Below are 11,346 nucleotides of genomic sequence, written 5' to 3' on the forward strand. Positions count from 1 at the left end.
TCCTACGTCCAAAATCATCATACGAACCTATTGGAACCACTAAACCGCCAATATGAGACCGTCTATTCAAAAGTCAAATCTTGGTCAACTCTTAATAACTTAAGCTTCCAAAATGAGACTAATAGCCCATTTGGCCAAGCTTCTAAAATCAGCTTATTTTGAGAAGTACTTTTCTCAAAAGTACTTTTTTACTTTTGGTGAGCATTAGTTTGTATTTGGCTAATTAATTTGAAAAGCACTTTTGAGCAGTAATTAGTGTTTGGCCAAGCTTTTGAAAACTGCTTCTAAGTGTATTTTTCTCAAAGCGCTTCTCAGAAAAGTGCTTTTGGAGAGAATCAACTTTTTCTGCTTCTCCAAAACGGCTTTTGCTTTTCCTCAAAAACACTTTTTTTTTTTCAAAAGCTTGGCCAAACACCTCAATTTTTGGCCAAAAGTGCTTTTGGCAAAAAAAAAAAAAAACTTTTGGCCCAAAAAAAACTTGACTAAACAGGCTATCTCCAATCACTCTCAAACCTTCCGAAGCCAAGCTAAATAATTCCGCAAGTCGCAAAATAATAAACATACATACAGAAAGCATTAAGTAATGTAACGTGGCTCAAACACACAGAACGATCGGCCGGATCGTTGCAGAAACCAAACTGATGGAGTACAACACAGGTTAAAGGAGAAGGAAATATAACTTAGCTTAATTCAGAACTCCTGACAAATTGTCGATCCATAAATATGAAATCCCACTTTTTACAAATGACGGTAAGCTTTATTAAACCACAAATGAAGAAAAAATATAAATACATTAACTGTTATATCTGTCTGGCCTCAAGTGTACTTGCCATTATAGCTAAAAACAGAACATAAATAACGCTATGAACAATTCTCAACCTATGTTCTACCTAGAATTTACAAAGACATAAAGATTTAACAATACCAACAATTCATGTGGTACTTCGACGGGATGAAAAATTGGTTTTCACCACCTAGTTATACAAGTGCTTAACAATTTTTTTCAGTAGATCTGTCTCAAATGGCTTCTTCGAGTCCACAACTCATACATAACCATATGAAAAGCATCAAAATCTTTCGGAAAAGAGTTCCACTGAAAATGCTTCTGCACTTGCATTACATTCTTTTGAAGCTCCGCGTACCGATCGTACTCTATTTCTTCAAGAATTTTCTTCAGTATTGGAATGTCAAGAGATGAAACGATAACGGAGAAGCTTTCCCAGTTAAGTATGTCAGTGTATGGAAGGTCGTAATGATCGGCCAATATCACTGGAACACAACCGTAGTAAAGGGCGTCACCAATTCGGGCAGTGTTGATCTCGAAACCTTTAGCGTGAATACAGTATTTGCTGCCCTGTAACGCCTCCGAGTAGGACGTTTTCATTCGGCCTCTGTGGACAATGATCTCGGAATCGTTTCGCCATACTTGAACTAGGTTTTCACGTACTCGGGAGTTCATTGCTCCGGCGAAGAAGGCTAGCTTTTGCCTGAAGTTTCATATTACCAAAAAAAGGACAAAAGGATCATAAGGATAATCTAATGATCTTCCTTTTCTGAAAAAGAGAAACTAAATAATGATTGGGAAGTAAAAAAATAAGCAGCTCCCTCCGTATTATTTTATTTTATGCTTCTTCGTTTGACTGGACTTAAGTTTATGTAAAGAAAACTTTTGAATTTCGTGGTAAACTAGAAGTGTGTATAACTTACCAACAATATTCGCGGCCTTAAACATATCATGTCATTCATTAAAGATAAAATGAGAATGTTTGAATTAAAAACTTACTATAATTAAGAAAACAAAATTCTTGTTGAAACAAACGTCCAAAGTGAAAAGCACGACACATAAATTGAGATAGAGGGAGTGATACTTTTCAAAGAATTAATTATAATATATATTATTTCTTATGTCTTAGTTTATATGGCACACTCCTTCTACGTATTACTTGGTATAGTTTTGATCAGTTTGTCTAAATGTTCAACTTCATTTAAACGAAGATGTCATTTCTATCACACACTAACTTATTAATTCTACATCCTTCCCAAAATGAATTCCATAGGTTCAATTTCACGTAAACAAAATTTTCATTTCCATCATAAACTAACTTAATTACTACTTAGTAACTTTATCCTTAATTCCCAAAACGAATTACAATATAATTCGGAAAACTAGCATTCAACTCTTTAATCTTTAATTAATTTGCATTTGAAAGTCGCACTGCCTTTCCTTCTTTGTGTTGCTTTTTGGTATATTGAAATATATCTAAACAAAAGTTCTTGCAAAAAGAGAAAACAAATAAAACGAACCGAAGTTACCTTTTTGAAGGACCATTTTTAGAATGTACATGTACTCCTTTTCTAGGCCAAATTTGAGGAATGGAAGCATCTTTATGAGCAACATAACCAGATAGGAAGTAACTTGAAGAGCAAACCACTTGAATAGCATTTAACTTCACATGAATAGCTTTCTCCATTGCTGTCCTTCCAATAGAATGACATGCAACATAGAAATGGTCAGCCCCTCCTGACCTATTCCAATATGGGTATTTTTCACTTATCTCAAACACATAATTTTTCACAAAATCTTGGATCCCACCAACCCCTACCCTCTTGTCATTCCTTAGACTTGCTATAGAAAATGGAAGATAAAAGAGGTCAGCTTCTTTGGGGTCATTTGTGATGAAATGGCTTTTATAAAGGGCTTTCTTGAAATAACTCTCACTTGCATAGTTCCCTGCTGGTTCATAGTCAACTGGTAATAGCACATTTGCAAAAGGGTCGTTCTTCTTGTGGGGATACACATATATCTTTAGGGTTCTATTCATTTCCTTGTATTCTTCTTGGAAGAGATCCTTGTCATGAAACACGTCTTTGTTCTTCACGAATTTCTGATCTGAAAGGAAATAAATAATCTATTTTAATTTATATACACTATATATAGTATAACATTATTGTCCATTTTGATGGAATCCTATGTATGATGATGAGCGGCTGCTGCTATCTAAATATAGTATACAATTACGTATATACCTAGTATAAACTTGACATTATATGCATACACCATCATATATAGTTGCGCTGATCTATATATTAGAATTGACAATTTTAGTTGAAATTTGTTTAACATTTTCCTTAGCCTGATGTATACATAATTATCATAAAAAATAAAAAGTCAATCACGGACAAGGAAATGACAGATCAAACAAACTCGTGATTATCACGTACATACTTGAGAAGCTGAAAATTAATCGGGCTTAAGTTGATATTGTTTCAGTTTGGTTGAGGTTTAAAATTAGCTTTTAAATGTGCTTTTAATCTTAATTCTGGAGACCAAGTTAATATAAAAACGGAATGCTATTTATTTTCTAATCGCAAGGTTGTTTTTGAGTTTTGGTAAGTCTTTTAAGATACCTTTCCTAACCCTAATGTGCCTAAGCTATCTACAAACTTGTTTTATAAGTAGTGCAATACTTGACAATAACGTTTTAATAAACAATGGAGTACCATCTTTAAGTTGTTTTAACTGAAAACGTATGAAGCAAATTTATAAATATGCTAAGATAACGAAAACACAACAAATCAGACTAGCTTTTATGGTCATTACGTATTCCATGCCCCCCCCCCCCCCCCCCTGTAAATGCTCGAAATGCCTATAAATTCAGCTCAAATTGATGTTCGAAAAGGTTTTTGTTTAATTTTGGAAGCAAAATTCTATTTTAACTAAACTGCTCTTCTTTGTGGTATTTTGAATCTCAAAAAAGAAAACAAGATATCTTCTAAACCAAATTGGCTTAATAATTTCTAAAAGACATTAAAATGTGTGTTTTTTATTTAAATTATATTTAGAACTATATTAACACTCAGGTAGTTAGATGATGTAACGATTAATAATTCTACAAACTTTTAAGACGCAATGAGAGGGATTTTCAACTTGAACATTCGCACAAATTGAAGGTTAAATGTGTTTAGTCAAATATTACAATGATCAAAATCAAAATTGACCAATAACTGAGAGCCTAAAACGCTATTCTCCGTTGAAAATATCTAGAAATGAAGTTGATATAATTCTGAAAAGTATCTAAAAATATTTATGCATTTTATGTTATCTATTTGACTAGTCACACAGATAAGGAAAGAAAAAAGAACTTTTAAAATTCGTGATTTGAAATGCTATGATATTTATGTAGCTTTAATACTTCTTAAATTTGTGGTCTTAAGTAAGTCATGTCATTTATGTTACTATTAATCATGTCATTAAATGTAAGATTTAAAATTTAAAGTTAAATTGTTATCTTTTTTTGCTAATAATGAATAGGTTTAAAATTAAATTATTTTAAATATAAAAGTAAGTCAATATTCTTCTGTATAGATTGAAATGAAAATAGTACCAATTAAAATGGAGCGACCTATAGAGTATGTTTTTCTAGAAAGAATGATTTTCTAAAATAGTCAACTAATATGTTAATAGAGGATACTCATCTAGCCGCCCGGGCCACCCTTCCCGTCACACTCAACAACACCAATGAAAAAGAAAAAGTAGTAGAACTGTGAAAGTGATTTAAAAATAAATAAAAGGAAACAAATAAGAGATAATTAAGATAAATTTATCGTATTCATTGTTCTTTAACTAATCCAAGACCAAGGAAAACACAAACCAAACCACCTAATAATATACTCAATTACCCCCAGTAAATGCTCGTAATGCTTAGAAATTCAGCTTAAGTTGATGTTCCAATTCGGTTTTGATTTAATTTTTGTAGCCATTTTTTTTGTGGGGGGGGGGGGGGGGAGGAGGGGGTTGGAATTTTCTTGAGAAACAAATACAATGCGCTAAAAGATTTCTTAAAGTGATCTTGGTAATTACGAGTATCCTGAAGTTACAAAACCTTTTATGATGGCTGTATACAAAATACAATCTTGAAAAAGTATAGTATATATATTTCTTGAAAGAGTTATTTTCTAATATGGCAACTAACTGCAATAGTGCAGGATGAAGAAGCTAGACTTTTATTGAAAAATGACGAATACTTCCGTTCAAAACTCAACATCAGAAGTTAATTAAAAGAAAAAGTAGGACTGTGAAAATGATTTAATTAATACTAGTATATAATATGAAAAATAATAAGAGAGAAGATGAAGTCAGCCTCCTCAACCCCTTATCCTTCCCCCAACTTGACATTTATCGTATGAGGTCTTCATTCTTCTCTAACGAATTGAAGAAAAAGGGGAAAACTACATGTGACTAACTCATGTCAACTAACCACATTTAACTGATAAAAAAAAACAAGAATGTATGTTAATTAACTATTGGTAAATAAAACAGTATTTTGTAAACGCATGGTATATATTTATTTATTAAAACTGCATTATAAAAACACTGTTCAAAACATGCTACTTTGCTTGCATCTTTATCCCTTAGTTTGAATTGGCAACTCAATGAAGCTGTCAAAAAATTTAGAAGATATCTACCAACCTTTCCTTGTTCCCTTCTTTAGACCAGTCGGCCAATTTGAATATATTGGCTATTTATTCCAGCTTATAATACGAAACTAAAATACAAAGTAAGATAAACAAAAGAAAATAAGCATGTTGGCCAATTAATCCGACATGTTTTAATAGCCCAACAAATGTTATAATACGTTAAAGACCATAAGTTTAAAACTTTTTTTTTCTTGTTGAGTCAAACACCGCTACACAGATAAAAATAAAAGAACTACAAAAATTTGGATTTTAATCATTTATAAAGTACAGTGGTTAATTTTGCTTTTTCATGTGATGGGACTAAACTTCATGAAATAATAGCAATTTTGACATAATTCAACAAGCGTCTAGCCGCCTATACTAGTGTTTCTTAAAGTTTAATTGATCATTGAGGCAAGATAGGTAGCAACATAAATATTGGTCAAAATTCAACAAAATTAATTTAGGACATCTAAAGGGGGACATGAAGTAAAAACAATTAAGTTTCTCACCTCTTGAACCGACTTGAAGCTCCGGTTTAGAAATTGGAAATGGCTCAGGCAAAGGCAAAACAGTAGAATTCGGTAATAAAAGAGTTAGAGTTTCATCATCTTTGATTGGCTTGTTATATTTCTGTATTTCTTGAACCACAATTCTCAAATTAGAAGAGCTGATATCCAATGGTGTTTTTATTTCAAGCTGAGTTTGATGAGGATGAATATTGAGAAGTCTTAAGGTAGAAAAAATGTAGAATACTATCAAAGTTGAAGTTATGAAAGCTAGAATAGTTGGTTTTATGAATGAACTTTTGAACCTACGATTCCATTGAGATGAAACAATCATATTTGTTGAACTTTCTCTCCGGTTCATGAATAAGGTTTATGTTTATAGTGTGGAGAAGAGAGGGGGCTGGATTTATTGAAAAAGAAAACCATGAAATGAAAAGTACTCTTAGTAATATTTTGTCTTAAAATATGACATATTCATAGTTTGATTTTCTTCGGTTTTTGTTATTTTGTGCTGATTTTCTCATTAGTTTATTATACTTTGTGATGACCGCCCACAAGTTTTATCAAATTATATTTCTTCCCTCAACAGCTTTTGTTTCATGAATTTAATGTTCTAACGTACGTGCAGCACATAATTAAATTGCATGTTTAACTAATTGGTGATATCAACTTGATCGATTCTAATTTCTAGGTCGATGAATAAGGATTAAAATTATATTTTAAATGATAAATAAATTATACTTATAATTTTTAAACATGCATGAAACTTTGAAAATTTTAAAATATGTAAAACTGAAAAAAAATATTTGAATTAACTCACGAGAAGCTAAATGTGAGTTCAACTACTTTTTTTTCTAAAACAAAAAAAGAGGAGTGGATGAGTAAAGTTTTGGATGGAAGAATTATTTCAAAGGTTATTTTTTGAGGTGCTTTACTTTTTGGCGGAATGGTTTCCTGGCGACTTAAACTTGACGGGGTTTTAAAAGCCGATACATAAATTTTCAACTTTTTTATTTGAACACTCGAACTCATTTTTCCCGTAACTAATAAACATATTTGACCATTGGCCGTGTCCATGTGGCGTCAGTTGATCCTAATCAGTAGACCCGTGAGGAACACAACGTACAGGAGCGTGAATGCCTCCTTCCCAACGCCCAACAGTACAAAATGGGTTGATTAAGTGTCTTCTTATTTATTCCTTCTAAAGTACTCTCTTCCTCCATTTTTTAAAATCTGAGGCTTCATTCCTCCTTCTTGTAAAATCTGAAGCTCCATTTTTATTTTTATTTTCTTTTTTCAGATCGTGAAAATGATTAAAAGTCGTATATTTTGTCATTGTGGAGTTAAAGTTAAGTTTTGCATCACTTAGACCAAACGAAGCTCGATCAGAACAAGATTAACAGATAATAAACAAAAAAAATAGGTGAATGATTATGATCGATTTTGGAAAGGGGTGAGTGATTATGATCGATTTTGGAAGTTCATCTAGCACGGCCGACCTCATGCCATATCCACCACCATCAGTGGTGAAGCTAGGAATTTCTCCGAGGGTGTTCAAATTTAAAAAAAATAAAAAAAAAATTTCGATAAAGGGTGTTCAATATGTGTTATATACCTCTAAAACATAATATTTTACCTATGTACATAGTGCAATTTTTAGACGAAGGGTGGTCAGTTGACCACCCTTATATCCATGTGGCTTCGCCACTGACCACCATAAACAAGTCATTTTTGAATGTTGGAGAAGGTGAAAAGAATCTGGAAGGTTCTGGAATTCGGCGATCGGAGAAGGTGAAAAGAATCTTCCAGAATTTTGATGCAAATGGAGATGGGGCAGAGGCAGAGACAGGATTTGAAGCTTATGGGTTCGGAATTTTAACCTTTAAAGTTACTGGGTTCTAAATTAATAATTTATACATATTCAATTGATTTTTTAAGACAAATACATGAATTTGACCAAAACGACTGGGTTCGACCGAACCTGTACTCGATGGGCTAGCTCCGCCCCTGAGATGGGGGTCTTACCGCGAGGAAATTGAAGCTTTGGTGGTTGTTGTAAACCCTACGGTCAAATTCAGCGATGAGCAGATCAGTGCCATTCTCGACGAGGTTTTCCGAACTTATGGAGAGTTCATCGATGGCAAGAAGGGCTTTGCATATTATGTGGCCTATTGAGTGCCTACTATGATGGCCTATGGGCCTTACACATGATCCTCTCACTTTCAAGATTCTTTTCACCTTCTCCGATCATCAAAATGCTGGAATGAACAGGAGAGGGTTTGGTCAGAGAGAGGTTAAAACTAGGGGAGAGGGGTCGATATATGGAATGAAAGAGGGGACTCCGATCTGTTAAGTTAGGATTTTCGCGCCCTTGACATGTAAGACATCCATTGGTCATTTGCTGACTGGATGGACATGTATGTATATGTGTAATATGTACGCACACGGTCTCTTGTCAGATGTATTTATTATTTACGGGAAAAATGAGTTCGAGTGTTCAAATGGGAAAATAGAAAATTTATTTATCGACTTTTAAAAACCTAACAAGTTTAAGTGGTCAGGAAGCCATTTTGCCTTACTTTTTATGACAGCAAAATCACATTTCTAAGAACTGGATGGTTTATAGAGGAACTAATGTAAATAGCAATTTTGTACAAATCAAGAAAAAATTCATAAGAGAGATTAGACTTACTAAAGGGATCCAAGAAATCTCATAGGTGTAGTTTTTTAATTCAAAAATTGTAATTAGTTTTCTATTGGAGGCCTAAGCAGCTAAATTAGTCCAGGTGCTCTGTAGTAATTTTCACACTTACTACTAAACAGGCAAACAGGATCACATATTACAAGTGATGTAATAAAGACGATGACACACAAAATGAATGTATAAAATTTCAAAATAATTATTTCATCGTTCACCTTATATATTTCTAAAGCAAGTCGTTATGAAAAACGACGAGGGACCACTAAGAAAACATTCAAAAAAAGTTAACGGGACAAAAGGTGAGACCAAAATGCACGTTAAAAATTTATGTATAATTTTCTGTAGTAGTGGTAGGAACATGAGAAGAAATATGCATCTTGTCTTGACCTAAAAGGAGAGACCATATATTATGTGGAGCTTAGTGCAACTAAAGGTAATTAAGAAGGTTCAGTATAGTTATAGAAATTTGCTCTTTTATATTCTTTTGCCCTTTCTTGGCCTGCTTTTAAGCTAGCATTTGGCCATACATTCCTAATTTATTTTAAAAAATTTGATTTGGGTGAAGTTTGATTTGAAGATGAAAATGTATTTGGATATACGTTTTCAAAACATATTTTCCAACTTTATTTTGGAAAAACATGTATATAATTCCCAAATTTTGGGATTTTGGCCCAAAATCAGCAATTGAGTGATTTTGGGATTTGGGGTTTGGAATTTGGGATTTTGTCAAAATGTGGGCAAAATTTATAGCCAAACATGAGTTTTGAAAATAAATTCCAAATTTATTTTGGCAAACTCATGGCCAAACGAGGCCTAAGTATAATGTCAGCTCTTATATAGATGTATAATAAAACAGAACGTTGGGATTCCAGAAACGGTTGTTATATATTAAAAAGTGGTTCTCCATTTAGAAATGACAGAAGATATTGATTGATATGTTTCTTTAACGTACACGAAATAGGCAACGAATATGTTCAAAAGAAAATTAAGATATTTTATCATTATGGTTTAACAGAATAATATAAGTATATACGTACATTACATTTTTATAATTCTGCTATATTTATGTTTACGTGGCTGGTCTTTCATCGGGTTTTAGGTTATTGTTAATTGAACATTTCTTTGCTTGTTTAACGTGTCGTAGATAGACTTGGTCACATTCTTGGTTCGAAATGGTTATGAGTGCTGAGTACTAAATTCCAGGACCCAAAAAAGTGAAATAGCGACTAGACCTTTATCTCACTTTTTTAGATTTTTTGTGATCACACTCATGGTTTATGATAATTGGTAAAAACTAAATATTTCTGAGTATGTTTATATTCGAGATGTTCTGTGATTTGAGGAATGTATGGTTATTAAAGTGAATTATGCTTATTATGTATTTCTTATGTGTAGGAACGTGTTTGGATGAAAGTTGATCCGAAAAAGAAAGATTTGGCACAAAACTGTCACGACTCCAAAACCGATCCGATCATGATGACATCTATCGTGAAACTAGGCCAACCGACACAATCCCAAATCAAACCAATATTTCATAAAAGGAACGTCTTACACTATTAATCAAATAAAATCCCATTACATGACCTTAAATAACAAGTGCGGAAAGAAAACACAGACCCGACATCGGGGAGTCACAAGTGGCGAGCATCTACTAAGGTCTGAATACAACAAAGACTACCGCATTCTAGAAAATACTAAAACAATCCAAGGAAGATGAGAGGGAGAAGAGCAAGGTTGCGAACGCCAGACAGCTAGCTACCTTGCTAACTCCGATGGACCTGCCACTGAGTAATCAACACCCGCTACCGGGTTCAGAAATACTTGAATCTGCACACAAGGGGCAAGGAGTAATGTGAGTACGCTAACTCAGTAAGTAATAAAAGTAAATAAAGACTGAGCAGTAAGAAAACACATAATCTACGGCATAACACCACAATAAGTACAGGTTGTTTCCAAAACAGTATATAAATCAAGTCATCTCGTTAAATTCTAATTTCAGTAAAAATCCTTTGAAAAATGTCTTTCTAACAGTTTCAACAGAGATTCAATGAAGTTTAAAATAAAAATGATGAAAGTCGTAAATAGCCCCTTAGCAAGACATGAATCATAAACCGCCCCTCAGGCATAACATCAATCAGAACCAGCCCCTCGGGCTACCTCACAATCACTCGGAATCAGCTCCTCGGGCACAACATGTATCAAGATCAGCCCCTCGGGCAAACGTTATATCACTCACTAAGGATACCCGTGCTCACTAGGGGTGTTCAGACTCCGGAAGGGCTCTTACAACCCAAGCGCTATAACAAGCCATCTCGTGGCATAAATCAGTTAGGCCCTCGGCCTCATAACAACAAGCCACCTTGTGGCATAAATCAATCAGGCCCTCGGCCTCACATAACAATGAATCAGAACAACCTGCTACGGCGCGCAACCCGATCCCATAATATCCTCACAAAACAGGCTATCGGCTTCACGCAGTCAAAAACCTCTCAAGCCACTTGGGCTAACAGTAAAACAGGGTGCTCAGACCAAAATATCATTTTTATACGTCAAAACGGGGTAAATAAGACTGAGTTGTGAAATCAGTAAAGCATAGCATGACTGAGTACAAATATTAAATCAAAATAGTGAGGAATAGTAGTAAAAATCCCCTAAGGGTCCAAACAGCTTGGCACAAGG

General features: G+C 33.8%; 1 protein-coding gene across 1 annotated transcript; it reads right to left on the reverse strand.

Annotated features, from left to right (window-relative positions):
* Positions 1–697: 697 nt before the first annotated feature.
* On the reverse strand, positions 698–6,394 carry LOC104211664 (probable glycosyltransferase At5g03795). Its single transcript, XM_009760759.2, has 3 exons — positions 5,970–6,394; positions 2,314–2,890; positions 698–1,487 (listed from the first exon to the last, which is right to left on the reverse strand). The coding sequence occupies exons 1-3, from the start codon at positions 6,325–6,327 to the stop codon at positions 1,004–1,006; spliced, it is 1,419 nt and encodes a 472-aa protein (XP_009759061.1). The 5' UTR covers positions 6,328–6,394; the 3' UTR covers positions 698–1,003.
* Between the last annotated feature and the right edge of the window lie 4,952 nt (positions 6,395–11,346).

Source organism: Nicotiana sylvestris, chromosome 9 (assembly GCF_000393655.2).
Source record: "Nicotiana sylvestris chromosome 9, ASM39365v2, whole genome shotgun sequence".
NCBI classification, from domain to species: Eukaryota; Viridiplantae; Streptophyta; class Magnoliopsida; order Solanales; family Solanaceae; genus Nicotiana; species Nicotiana sylvestris.

Bases quoted from the DNA above. Each gene is read 5' to 3' on its own strand.
- LOC104211664 (XM_009760759.2), bottom strand. From the start codon at position 6,327: ATGAACCGGAGAGAAAGTTCAACAAATATGATTGTTTCATCTCAATGG. The intron at 2,891-5,969 runs GTGAGAAACTTA...ATTTCCTTTCAG, and splicing joins GCTTCAAGTCGGTTCAAGAG to ATCAGAAATTCGTGAAGAAC. The intron at 1,488-2,313 runs GTAACTTCGGTT...ATGAAACTTCAG, and splicing joins AAAAATGGTCCTTCAAAAAG to GCAAAAGCTAGCCTTCTTCG.